At 44.4% G+C, this 14,361-nt stretch overlaps 1 protein-coding gene across 2 annotated transcripts in view; it reads left to right on the top strand.

The window, feature by feature from the left end:
* The first annotated feature begins 3,690 nt into the window (after positions 1 to 3,690).
* Positions 3,691 to 14,361, top strand: part of Pdlim1 (PDZ and LIM domain 1) — a 44,243-nt gene continuing 33,572 nt past the window's right edge. The window contains exon 1 of one of the 2 annotated variants that reach the window (XM_034487638.2): positions 3,691 to 3,902. In XM_034487638.2, the coding sequence (XP_034343529.1) occupies positions 3,807 to 3,902 (96 nt within the window). In that variant the 5' untranslated portion in view covers positions 3,691 to 3,806. Of the gene's footprint in view, positions 3,903 to 8,676; positions 8,804 to 14,361 lie in introns of those variants that run through there. The other variant, XM_076920558.1, reaches the window with a different exon arrangement.

Here is a 14,361-nt window from a genome sequence, read left to right as displayed (position 1 = left end):
CATTTGGTTGATCCTGTAAACTTTCTTGCCCACTTTAGAAATTCTCCCTAGTGCAAAGTTATCTTTTGAACTTTCTCTTGTTTTATTTATTTTTTTTATTTTTTCCAGCTAGATATAGTTTTTTTTTTTTTAAATCATGGTATGCAAATAATTTTGGTCCATTCATTTCACATATTTTAAACTTGTTTTTTTGGAGGATTGAACCTAAGACCTCGTGCACATCTGGTAACAGCACTTTAGAGCGGCGGCCACTCCTGATACAGTCTGAAAACACTTTCTCCGAGTCTTCCAGGCTATCGTTTTCATGTTGCTCACTGTCTTCACATGGCCATAATACACTTAGCCTCTTTTGTTGTTGTTGTTGTTGTTACTTATTTGAGTTTTTTGCCATAAGTAGCTGTATACACAGGTTTTTCCTGTTTTGTTTTGTTTTTTTTAAACATGCCTTTGGAATCAGCACCTCAAGAAGGTGAGAAGCATAGGTCTTACTCTGTAGGCCTGAACCACTGAGGATATTTAATAACAAAGCAAACTGGGACAGCCCTCACAGATATTCCATCGCGTACCCACTCACTGAATCTGCATACAAACAGAGCTGTGTGCAGTAAAGACACACGGACACCTACTATGCAACAGTTTCATATTAGCAGGAACCCAGGGTGACTAAGAGGCAGGCCTTGCCCTTGGGGAGCATAACAGCCGTGGTTTCCCAACTTTCTCTCATTAGAACACAAGATAATCGAGACTGCTAAATAGTTGACATTTGTTGATGCCGCCAAATTCTGCAGAGACATAAAGCACTAGTGTCCTTCCTTTTAAAAAAAACTTTTTAAAAGTATTGGTTATTGAATGCAGTTATTCTTACATATAAACATGATTACACAGAGCCAGGCATGGTGGCTTTTGCTTGAAATCCTAGCACTTGGGAGGCAAGAGACAGGCAAATCTCTCCAAGTTCAAGGCTAGCATTGGTATACAATTGAAACATTGTCTCAAAAAAACCTAAAACCACATGGGCCAGGAAGATGGATCCACTGGGTACATTTAGGCCTTTGTCATCACATCTGATCACTGAGTGTGAATCCCGAAACCTACAAGATGGAAGGAGAGAACTGACTCCCGTAAATTGTTCCCTGACCTTCACAGGCAGGCTGTGCTATGTGCATGATCCACCCCCTCCTCTCTCTCTCACACACTCACATGCAAATACATGTAAAAATCATAATACATTGCTATTTGAGTTGCTGACTTGAGGTTCATAAAGAAATTGTGCAATTAATGTTTGGCTGGGATGAAGACAGAATTCGAAACAATTTCTGTACTGTCCCAAGGCACCCCCCTGTCATTCTGTGCTATGCCATGATGCAAAGTGGCAATCTTGGCCCTGACAATCATAAGATCATAAAAATATCGATCAACTCTGAAAAACAACGAAGCTACTCATGTCCCATCATATCAACTATTCAGTCAGGACTTAATTCTTTATGTAAACATAAAGACAAACACATCTAACTCATAAGTAGCAGGTAAATTTGCTTTTGTCATTGAGAAGTAGTAAAATTATGTGTTTACCAAAGAATAGTTTTAAAGATTGTGTGTGTGTGTTTGTGTATGTGTGTGTGTTTGTATGTGTGTGTGTCTGTGTGTGTGTGTGTATGTGTGTATTTGTGTGTGTGTCTGTGTGTGTATGTGTGTATTTGTGTATGTGTGTGTTTGTGTATGTGTGTCTGTATGTGTGTGTGTGTTCCTGTGTGTGGGTGCAGTATGCATGCATGTGCATGGACATGCCTGTGGAGGTCAGAGGACAACCTTGGTGCCATTCCTTGGGCATCTTCCACCTTTTGTCTGAGACATGGTCTTCCATTGGCCTAGAACTTTACCAAGCAAACTAAGCCAGCCGATCTGGTGACCTGGTGACCTCTGCTCCTGCAGGGGCTGGAATTTCAGATGCCTGTCCCTGAGCTCAGCCTTCCACAGGAGTTCTGGGGGTCAATTCAGGTTCCTGCTCATTTCAGTCAAACACCTTAGTGACTGAGTCATGGTCCCTATTCTTTAAAATAAACGGACTTCTTCTTTCTTCTCCTTTCTTCTTTTTTTCTTCTCCTTTCTTCTTTTATCTTCCTTCTTCTTTCTTTCTTTCTTTCTCTTCTTCAGTAAATGTTTGGTGTGTTTATCTATTTTACATATACTTGGGGCAAAATTTTTCTGGATGAAAAAAGTTAAAAATGGAAAAAGTTTAAGAAGATCTTGTTTAGAAAACAAAATGAGCAAATCATTCCCAGACACTGGCCTTTGTGCTAGGTGAGGGACAAGATGATTCTTTCATATGTAAATCTGTGCAGAGATCCACAAATGATTGGCCAGGACAGAAAGGACGTGAAGAGCTGCACATTTTACAAATCCATTCAACCTGAGTCCAGCTTCCCGTATGAATGGGGACCAGGAAAACCGTGCTGTCTAGAGGTGGTCAGTGGTCCTAAGGTTGGCTAATGCATTACAACCATCCAGAGATTATTCAAGGAGGGGAACACAGCAGTGAGCTGTTTGCAAGATTAAAAAACCCTTCTGCACTTGAAACTTGTGCTTAGGAATGTGGGTGGGACAAACTAGTAAGTAAACTGCAGACAGGCAGAGAATGAAGGCAGCAGACGTTAAAGGGGGTCTAGAGAGGACGTTTAAATGGCTCTCAGTAATGGCCTTATCAAGAAGATGGTATCTGCAAAAAAGCCTTGGGTTATCTGGGGGAAGGGTAGGCCTGGTGGCAAGGCTGAGTAGGAGGCCTGTGTGGCCAAAGTTGGAGACAGATTACAGCAGATTCAAGTCATTCTTGGAGTGGCCTCCGAGGCATTTAAGGGGTTGGTTTTTTACTCAGGGCTAAGAAGCACTCAGTCAACACATGAGCTGTGGTTTAGTCTGGTTTGAGAACTTGTTTTGGGGGTAGCTCACAGAAAAAACTGTTAGGGAGTTTAGAACCCTGAACTTTCCATTCACTACTTTCCTGGCGTTGGTCCACCCTGGACTTCTGTGGGAAGTGGAACTGTTGGGAAGGTCAGCGCCTACTTACCTCCTATTTCAACTCTGGCCAGGAGGAAAGGTTTCTAGGAACTTCAAAGAGCCTAATTATAGCCCCCTCCCCCGTTATAGTATCATTAGCATTGGAAAACTTCCAGGGTGGCCTAAGGAGCCAGGGAAATGATTCATTAGCATCCCCGAGTTGTCGCGTAGCCTTAGGGGTGCTTTATAACCTCGGGCAGCCTCAATGACTTTATCTCTAAAATGGGACTAGAGATAGAGAGCCTTTCTAATTGCGTCAGGTGAAATCACTTGAAAGCACCTCTTAAACGTCTCTGCGGTTTCCAAAAGTGTAACCGGTTCTGACCTCGCTCAATCCTTTTCGACTTTCAGCAAAGCACACCGCGTGGGTTTGTAGGTTCCACTGTAGGTGGGGACAAGGCTTACGTCTCACCTTGCTTTCAGGACCTGCTGGGGGCAGCAGGAAGGCTGTGGATAGGACTGGAGGAGGTGCGGGAGGAGGTTCGGGGCTGCTGGGCGGAGTTGAAAAGCCTGACTCTGGGATCAGAGTCTGGCGAAGTCCTGCGGGCCCGCTGGGAGTGGAGGCGCGGGCCGGGCGGGGCTGCAGCGACACGGCCGGGGCGGATCTGTCCCCGCCCTCGCTCCCGACCCCGCCCGTCCCAGGATCTCCCAACTCGCGCCGCGCGCTCTTTCTCAGACAGCTGCTCCGGGAGCCCCGTGCGCCGTGCTGTCCTGTGCCTTGCCCGTCTGTCCCCCTCCGATTGTGTTTAGCGATGACCACCCAGCAGATTGTTCTCCAGGGCCCGGGACCCTGGGGTTTCCGCCTCGTGGGCGGCAAGGACTTCGAGCAACCTCTCGCCATTTCCCGGGTAAGAGCGTCTTGGGACGCGCGTGGGAACGGGCTGGTTTCTCAGGGTGGCGGCGCGCTGCGCCCCGGGGTGGCTGGAGCTCGGAGAGGATCGCAGTGGGGCGCATCCAGGTGCGCTATGCGCCTAGCGCTCTGTGCCATCCGCCACCCCTTCCCGACCGCCGCGCTCCGGGGCAAGCGGGCTCCGTGCGCGCTGAGTCAAGGCCAAAGACAGTTTTCTTTCTGCGCCCCGGAAGCGTGGCGCGGCGCGGCAAGCAGACAAGCTTTGTGCCTGGACCTGGAGATCTAGGGCTCCGCCGACCCTGTGCGCCGGGAGTTAGCACGCCTTGCTCTTCACTATGAAAAAGTTAGGGAGAGCTGATCGGAAGCAAGAGAAGGTGAAAGAGAGTACAGAAGAGAGTTCCCTGGAAGGCGAATGGGATTTGTTTAGCTAACAACTGAAACAACAATTTTACACTCTTCGGATTTGACCCATGGCTGGCTCTCAGCTCCGTAATGCCTTTCACAGGAAACATTGGAGTTGGGAAATAACCCCAGATAAACCTACGTAGTCTCGCCCTGCCTAAAGCGGTTAGATCACCTTTCTGCCCTCCAGGTTATCAGCGATAAGCCTATTTCCTTTTGGGGAAGAGTACCAACGGTGTGTGGTGGTGATGATTGAAAACTTCTTAGCTGGGAGGGCCCGTGACTCAGTCGCAGACTGTTAGACCTGTGACCCATCCCTGTTGGGGGTTGAAGTGCAACAGACTCAGGCTCAGTATTTGGAGGTCCACACTTTGGCCTTGTGATCTGGGCCAAATACAAGGAATATGTTCCACTGAGAGACAACAGTTTTAGAGTTTTTAGCCCCTTTAGATAGAAGGCGAGTGTGTGTGTGTGTGTGTGTGTGTGTGTGTGTGTGTGTGTGTGTGTGTGTGTGAGTGTCTCGAGTGTCGCATGCTGGGGCCGGGAGTGTTACTAAATATCTTTTAATTAAGGAGAGAGAAAAACCTCAGAGGAACCACATTCCATTCTTTGGTACATTTGTGTGCTGAAGCTGACCTTAAACTTGCTCCCCCAGTCTTGTAATTTTTTTTTTTTTTTTTTGTTGGAGGGGTTCTGGGTTGGAAATGAAAGTGAACGGTCCCAGTGGGTCCTTTTGACTTATGGCTATGCCTCCGGCAGCTGAAGGACTTAGGTGGGAGTTGTGGAAGTACCTAGTGCCTATCACTCAGACTTTCTTACAGGTGGGCTTGGCCTAGGAAGGGGCTCTCGGATCATTCTACTCCAAATGAGCAGGCAGCCCAGTTTTAAGACTGGGTCTTCCACTTGCCCATCTTATCTTCCAGAGATTTCTTTGTTATTGGAAATGTGAACTGTTTTCCCAGCCTCCCGCCAAACTTTTCCAGCACGGGAACTATGCTTTCATCAATATGGGCCTCTTACCCTAAGCCTGGCCCAGGACTGCTCCCGACTGTGCCTGCCTAGTGTATCCTGGCAGACAGACTACAAATGCTTGCCCCTGGAGGGTACTGCCTCTGCACATTTAGAGTTAGTTACCTCATAGTCCAGTTGTTCTCCCTCTTTGTGTCTATAATTAACCTGTCAACCTTCTCCACTTCTGAGAAACTTTCTTTTTAGGCAGGGCATGATGGATTGGCAGTCTGTTGAAAGGATAGTCATGGCTTGTCATTTTGGCTGCTTCTAAAGAAGTCTTAATGCCAGCTGGGAGTATAGCTCAGTGATGCACTCGGCACGGTGCAGAAGTGAAGATGGTATGGAGTAGAAAACACATTGCTTTAGATCTTCCGGAATTAATTAATTAATTAATTAATCAAGTAGTTAATTTTATTCTTTTCTCTCCCCTCTTCTCTCTCTCTCTCTCTTAGAGTCTCATGTATCTCAAAATGGCTTTTAATTCTGTATATAGCCAAGGTTGACTTTGAGCTTCTGATCCTCCTGTCTTTCCTGTCCTGGATTGAACCCAGACATCATGTATGCTAGGCAAGTGGTCTACCAATTGAGCTACATCCCTAGCCCCTGATCAGTGTATTTTTTTATACTCCCTACTCATGTTGAATGAACAGATATCTGTGCCTGTGCAAACTCCTCAGACCTGAGAGAATACAGCTCTGGAGGGAAGCTCGTCTTCATTATGACTTGGGCAAACATTTTCTTTTTAATTGAAAAGTGAAAATGACTCAGACACTGTGACTCAGTCTCACTTGTGATAATCACCTTCACCTCATGACTTGGGGATGAGAAAGTGGTTGTCATAAAGAGACTGTGACATGGGCTGTCTAGGAGCTGGTGTTGTCTGGAGTCAAGTTCTTATCCAAGATGTACCAAAGGTGAGCACCCAGAGTGTATATATATATTTTTTAATCACTGCAGTAGGGTAACAGCAGCTCCTGGCTACCAGTTGAAGAATGTAGCGTGCTCTGTAAACAGTGACTAATGGTGAGGTGTGAGCCTTGGTGAAGAGCTCTGCCCTCCTCGGGCTGGTGTGTGCCCCATTTCTCATCCTGGACAGATATAGTTCCCTGGTATGTTTCTTTTGTGTAAGGAGACTTTCAGTCTCCACACCAAAGCAAGCCATAAAATTAGGCAGGTAGAGAAGTGCCTCTTACTTAAATAACCATGTTTGCTTTCTCTTGCATGAATTATTCTGGTATTGGCTCCAGGCTTTTATGAAAGTTCTAAAGCAGAATGGAACACCATAGTTGTGGATACTGGAGATCCTTGTTTTTTTTTTTTTTTCTAAATGCGTTTTCGCTGATTATAAAACGAACACCTGTACAGTCACACCCTGACCAGGGTATATGATGACAGTACATAGAAGCTAGGTAATATAGCCCTGTCCTGACATCCAGTAATTACTCTGTGCTTCTCTTCATAGTTTTACTGACTAAATAGGCATCCTAAACATTAGATACTGAATTTTGCCTTTTTAAAAACAGACTTACACAGAGCATTTTACATGCACTGCGTGCTGGCTTCTAGTACTCCTTTGTGCTTTCGTCTATGTTACTGTGAGAAATTCAAGACTCACAGCCCAAATTTCTAACTATAAATGGATATGAAGTAGGTTCTTTTCTATCTAGTATCTCATTTGAAAGCTCCTATCTTTGACTCCCTGATGTTGCATCCACCTAATATTTAACTGCTTTCTGGAGTATTTTTCTGCAGCATTTGTGTGTTTGTGTGTGTTAATGTGTGTATGTGTATGTTTTGCCTCCTCTTGTCTATGTGTTTTTGTGTTTTGTGTATGAGAGTGTATGTCTGTGTTTTGCCTTCATTTATGTGTGTATGTGAGTGTGTGTATGCTTTGCCTCTCTTTATGTGTGTGTGTATGTGTCTGTGTGTGTGTGTGAGTGTGTGTGTATGTTTTGCCTCCCTTTGTATATGTGTGTTTGTGTGTGTATGTGAGTGTGTGCATGCTTTGCCTCCCTTTGTATGTGTGTGTATGTGCACGTGTGTGCGCGTGTGCCCACACATGTTTTCTCTCCCCTTGTAATTTCTTATTTCCTCTAGTAGCTTTCAAGGGAAACCTTCAGAGAATCCACACCCATGCTGAAATTGCTTGCTGCTGTGACCTGTTGACTGTTTTTCTCTCAGGCAACTGACCAAAGACAGGAAGAGGTGGGGCCAAAGATAAGGGGTGCTCTCAGTTGGAGCTGCCACTTATGTGCCCCTTGAGTCCTGGGGAACCCTTTGCTGAGAACCTGTGGTTTTATAGTAAGTGCTTGTGTTCTTCCCCAAGGACCCCAAGGGCATGCTTAACTGTGGTTACTCTGTAGCCTGAAGGTCTTTTCTGATTTTCAAGAGGGTTTATTTCCAGATTCAAGTAGATATTTACATCATTTCATAAAGGTTGGAAGAGCAGGGCTCATCAGTCAGGTTATAAAAAGGAGACATGTCTAAAACTGCCCGGCGTGTATTAAAGGCCCTGAGCGGCCTGCCTGCATTGTGTGCTGTAAATCACCTCAGAAGCCTTAGCCAATCAAGTTGATCAAGGCTGGGAGAAGGGAGGCAGATGAATCCAGGGGAATGGCCTGAGGAGGAAACTTGAGCTTCCCTTCCCCAGTCTCTAGGATCCTGGGTTAATTTTCTTTTTAAAGATTAGTTCTGATTATTTCTTTAATTTTAGGATTTGTTTTACTTATGTATTTGTCTATCTATCTTTTGTCTAGGTGGTCTGCCTTTGAGTATGTTTGTGTGCTATGTGTACCTTGTACGGGTGAAGGTCAGAAGAGGGTGTTGAATTCCCCTGGAACTTGAGTGACAGGTGGTTGTGAGCTGTGGATGCTGGGAACTAAACTAAACTGGTCTTCAACAAGAACAGTAAGTGCTCCTAACTACTGAGCTCTCCAGCTCTCCAGCTCTATGCTGGTTAATTTTAATGAAGAATGAAACAGGGACAGTAGCTCTTAGATACTGCATCTGGGCGGTACTCTCCCGGTTAGGAAAGATATCCAGTGGTTGCTCTGTGTGTGTGTGTGTGTGTGTGTGTGTGTGTGTGTGTGTGTGTGTGTGTGTATGGGGGTGAGTGGGTGGGGCCAGGCTCAGGATGACTTCCAAGCTACCTACTGTCCCCCAGGCCTTGCCATGCAGATGTTCAGTAGAGGAGAGCAAGACTGGCTGGTATCATTTACTTTGTGTAGACTGTAGACTAGGAAGTTGACGTGCCCTCAGGTTGGGTAATTTGTTTTCATTTACATTAAAAAAAAAAAAAAAGCTGACTCAACTGCTTGTTAACGTCCTTTCAACAGAATGATTACGGTTATAAAAGCGCTTATCTTACAAAATTAATTTTTGAAGTACGGCTTATTTCTAATGAGTCTCAGAGAACGAACTTTGGAAGGAGAAGCCGAAAGGATGGGACCTGGAACTGGAAGCAGAGCTCTTGTCCTAGGCAGCTTGGTAGGTGACCTTGTGACCCTGTGTGTGAGTCATGTTCCTCTGTAAAGATAATATGATGGCTAAGTGGGTAAGAACAAGAGCTGCTCATTAAGAGCACCTATGTCAGGGAACTCCTAACTCCAGCTTCAGGGGAGCACACTCGTCTGGCCGCCACAGATACCACACACGAGGTGTGAATTAGGGGGGTGCGATATCAATTTAAAATGCAATGGTCAGCAAGTAAAGAAGTGGTATTCGTATCTATCTGACTAACAGAGCCCAGCATCCCCGATAGCATTACTTGTGCCTTCAGCTGTGTCAGTTGATTGAGAAAATGTACTATCAATGTCAACGATTCATATGAGAAATACTTATTTTATCGACTTGCAGTCCTCAGAATCTTTGAGAGGTATATAGTAGGCCTTTTTATATGAAAGACACTACTATTTAATAACCTTCTAGTAATCTTCATGAATACCTAGTGAGGTAGGTACATGGAAGAGTTTCATTTTACAGCGAAAGACACAGGCATGGAAATATTACTTGCCTGTGTCACACAGCATAGCTAGGCCAACGAGCTCCCAGGGCCTGTCCTCTCAGAGTCAAATATTTTAATGACTTCTAATATGTATGCTAAGCATGGTATTTGTGTCACCCTCTTCCATACTCTATAACCCATGACCAAATTGAATACAGGACCAAGTGCATTGCCAAGAAGGCTGCCAGGCATCTTTAGTCACTGCTCTGCTTCCTGATAAGCCATGGCAATGAATATTGTATTGCCAATGGTGTTACTCAGTGCCGAACTCCAGGAAAACCCAATGCTGGTCCTAGCATCAGTGTAAGAAGCAGGACCCTCCTGGGCTTCTTACCTCAGAACCCCTTGCACCTATGAGGATTGGCTGAGGTACCTGTGTCATTGCCAGTGAACTTTAGCTCAGAGCAACCTGGAAAGGAACATGGCCTTTCCTTGATCCTTCAGACAGCCTGAAGCCACAGTCTCACCTGGGGGAGGTTTTTTTAAGTTTTGGGATCCTAAACCCTTTGGGACCCTGAGAATGGAAGGGCAGAAGAGTTAAGGACTGGTTAGAGAAAGGCTTGTTTGGGTGCTAGCTGGGGATCTGGGGACAGTTTATGGCAAATGAACATGACCAGATGCACCTGTGTCAGTCAAGCCAAGTTCAAAATCAGTATACCTATGTGATGGTTGCAATAAGAATAGCCCCCACCCACCCCCACCCCCAGGCTTATATGTCTGAATGCTTAGTTACCAGGGGGAGGAGGGAGTGGTATTATTTGAGGATTAGGAGGTGTGGCCTTTTTGGAAGAAATGTGGCTCTGGGGATAGATAGACTTGGAAGTTTCAAAACCCTGTGCAGGGCCAGTGTCTCTCTCTGTCTCTCTCTGCTTTTTGGATCAGGTTGTAGCTCTCGATATTGTTCTAGCACCACGTGTGCCACCATGCTAGACTAAACAAACCTCTGGAACTGGAAGCTTTCTTTGATAAGAGTTACCTTAGTCATTCATGATATCTCTGCACATTATGGACAGTGACTAAGACAAGCGACAATAACCTAGCACAAAAGAGCTAGTAATTTTGTGCAGCTCTAGTGCCCTTATGGTGAATAGAGTGGACACTCATCAATCACAAGGTTTGTGGGGTGCAGCACACCCCTTCCTTTGTACCACTATAGGCAGGAAAAACAACACACTGATCTTGTAAGAGGCCAGCTTCTGAAAAGAGTTTCAGAGTTTTTATAGATGCTGTATTGAATTAATTAACATATATAAGATAAGATAATAAGGACACAGATATGACTCATGTAAGATAATGAATGATGCCTGAATGTACATGGGTTAAATTCAGGTGATGCAGAGATGATTTGCTTTATTAAAAGTATTATAAAAGTGCTCATACTTCTAAAGCTAAAATACCTACCACAATCCTACAATTCTAGTTGGATACTTAGATAGTAGAAATGTATCCATGTGAGCATCAAGAGACATGTTTGAGAACTCCCTATGACACATTTTCCAATAGTCTCAAGGTAAAAAAAAAAGTGTTATTTTTTTTTTTAGATTTACTTATTTTATTTTATACATATGAGGGTTTTGTCTATATGTACATGTGTGCAACACATGTACGCCTGGCACCCATTGAGTACAGAAAAGATGTTGAACTGAGCTTAGGTCCCTCTGCAAGAGCAGCAAGTGCTCTTAACTACCGAGCTTCTCTCCTGCCCCAGTAGTCCTAATTTTTTGAAATAATTCAGATGACTATTAACAATAATAATGAATAGGCGAATGATGATTGGGTCACATGGCATAAAACCCCACATCAGGGCTGGCAAGATAAAGCAGGCAAAGGTTCAAAGTTGACCTAAAGTCTTGGGTGTCAATTGGGGCAAGTTTTTGCTGGAAGGTTTGTGACAAATGAGGTTTGAAAGTTCAGTTTCTTTATTGGGTGATGTGTGTCCATTGGTAAGTCTTTTTTAGAGGTTTGGGGGCAGAATCCTTAGGCATTATGTCGATAGTTTGTATTCTTGTCTATGTGCACGTTATCCTTAATAAGTTTACATGTGGTTGCCATAGAAGATTTAGAAACCAGGCATAGGGGCTCAGGAAGTTGAGGTGTGATTGCTCCCAGTTCAAAACTTTGCGTTGTATAGTAAGTTCCAGTTTAGCTCCAAGCTGTAAATGCGAGGTCCTCTCTGAAGAAAAGCAAGGAGATAACCCTAAATTCATCAAAGCAAAAGGTCAAATGGACAAGAACAGGAAGGCGAAGGCAAAACTTTTCCCTGTGTACTTTTCGGAGGCAAACACCTTTTGCATCTGGTTATAAAACCTCCCAGCCTGCTTTTTATGTAAGTTGCATTTTCAGAGTTAATTAATATCTCATGGTGGATTATGTAGACTTCATTGTTCTGTATTTTCCATCAAAATTTTGTTACAACAAATGAAGAATTAAAGGCAGCTTGGTATCCTGGGAAAATATATTTTCTGGCTCCAGCTGGATGGAGGTTCAAACCCTAGTCTTGTCCACTTCTTCCGTGTATGTCTAGGGGGCAGGTCAGCCCCTAAAAACTCACCAGCTATTCAACAGCTGTTTTCGAAGTGGGAATAATAGTATTTACCTCCAAAGGTTACTGCAATGGTGGAGCTTAGCATGTTTGATAGCCCAACCCATTAGGCATCAGGATAGAGCATACTGTTAAAGAAGCTCTCTCTCTCTCTCTTTCTCTCTCTCTCCCTCCCTCCCTCCCTCCTTCCTTTCTTTTTGTATGTGAGTGCTCTGCACGGACACTTGGACACTTGTGTGCCAGAAAAGGACATCAGATCACATTACAGATGGTTGTTAGCAAACCATGTGGTTGCTGGGAATTGAACTCTGGACCTCTCAAAGAGCAGCCAGTGCTCTTAACAGATGAGACAACTCTCCAGTCCTCTGTTAAAGATGTTTTAATGGTAGCTACTCTTTTTTTTAAAGCAACTAAACATGGGTATTTTCTCCACATGTATGTGTACCATGTGTGTGTCTGGTGCTCCTGGATCTCCTGGAACTGGAGAGACGAATGATTATATACTGCTATTTGGGTGCTGGGAATCTATCTCTGGACCTCTGGAAGAACAGCCAGTGCTGTTATCCACTGAGCCACCTCTTCAGCCCCAAAGATTTATTTTAGTTTTAATTATGTGTGTGTGTGTGTGTGTGTGTGTGTGTGTGTGTGTGTGTGTGTGTGTAGGGGGCAGGTACCCATAGAGTTCATAAGGGGGTGTCAGATCCCCATGTTAGAATTACAGGCAGTTGTGAGCTGTCTAACATGGGTGCTGTCAACCATATTCTGGTCTTCTGTAAAACTATCCACTCTTAATCCATGAGCCATCTCTCCAGCCCTGACACTGTTTAAAACCCTTTAACCCTTTAAGGACACCCTTCCAACAACCTAATGAGATCGACACCATTGTCAATTTCATTTGATCAGCAAAGGGACAGAGACAGCCAGAACAGTTTGCAAAAATGAATGTTCTTTCAAAAGTTTTGGTTGTGGGTGGCAGTGGTCAGGGCTGTTTTAAAGCATGCATAGGCTTTTGAATGCTCGAGAATGGACGGCTTACTGAGAAATTGGGGTAGTCTCTGTGCTGCCTGTCTTTGGAATATAGCTGAGACCAAGAAAGCAGCTGAGTCTCTGTGAACTAACAACTTCTGTTTTGCGTTTGTGCTATGCATGAAGGGAAACTGGCTTAGGACGTAGCTCATCTACACACACCCAGTCTACTTAATGGTCTGGAGAAAGTGGCTATGGACTAACCGAGAACATTCTGAAGTAGATTTGTTTCAGGCCAACCTAAGTGTTGTCATGCAGGGTTTGCAGCTTTGATGTGGCTCTGGGCTCTGGGTGGTAGCCTGGACTCAAAGACTGAAAAGGAAGAGAGCCCAAGGGAGGACACTCACATTCTGCATTTAAATGTGGCAGTCTCAGGCTCTCCCCCAGTTCAGACTCTCACATTTATACCTACAAACACTGACATAACCTTTAGATCAAGAGACTCTGCATAAAGGGCTATTTGCTCTTGCAACGGAACTTGAGTTTCATGTTTTGTTAGTCCAGGGATGGCTGCTTCGTTATTTATGCTTCCTTTCTCTCTTTGTTCTGCCTGGATTTAAGGCAATTTACAACACCTGAAACACACATTTGTGATATTTAAAACACAAGGACATACTTAAGATTTAATGAACTATTTGGAACATAGAAGTGGAAACAGCAGTGTTCCAGGAACTTTAAATCAGTTGGTTTGTAATTGCACAGAGTTTAGCTCTGAGTTTTCTGGCCAAGGCAAAAATGAGAAGCATGTTGAGTGAGCTAGCCACCTGGGATGACATGCCTTTTACAATACTTGACTTTTAGGTCCTTCTCAGAGGTTGACTAGCACTGATAGGGCTCTCTCTCTCTCTCTCTCTCTCTCTCTTCCTCTTCCTCTTCCTCCTCCTCCTCCTCCTCCTCCTCCTCCTCCTCCTCCTCCTCCTCCTCCTCTTCTTCTTCTTCTTCTTCTTCTTCCCTTCTTCTCTCATTCCTTTCTCATTCCTTTCTCTCTCTTCTCCCTTCCTTCTCTCTTCCCTCCCCTAATTCCCTCCCATTCATCTTACTTTCTGTTTAAGTGGTGGTGGTGGGGGGAGTATTTTAACTGAAGCATCTTCAAGGCCTTCTATGTGCAGAGTTGAGCCCTTTATGTTGTTTGTAGAGTTATTAGGCTTTCAGGTTTAAGTATTTATTGTCTGTCTAGTAATTTAACTTAATACAGGGAGAAAGTATTGGGGGAAAAAACCCTACTGAATATCCCCCTTGAAGTTTCCAAATCCAGTGAGGTTTTGCGAGGGAGCATAAAAAGCAGAGACTAGGGACTGAGAGTGTAGCCCCGTGGTATGAATGTACTCTTAACAGGCCAGAGGCCCTGGTTGTGATCTCCAGGATGAAAGAAAGTGAAAACGAATGAATGCATGAGTGTTTCTGGATTCTTCCGTGTAGATTTGAGGTGACCTGAGTCTCTGTGTGTATTTCACCTCATCTCTTCAGGGCATC

The sequence above is a fragment of the Arvicanthis niloticus genome, chromosome 1 (genome assembly GCF_011762505.2).
Source record: "Arvicanthis niloticus isolate mArvNil1 chromosome 1, mArvNil1.pat.X, whole genome shotgun sequence".
Taxonomy (NCBI): Eukaryota; Metazoa; Chordata; class Mammalia; order Rodentia; family Muridae; genus Arvicanthis; species Arvicanthis niloticus.
The sequence above is the reverse complement of the archived record's forward strand: the minus strand, read 5'-3'. Positions and strand labels throughout refer to the sequence as shown.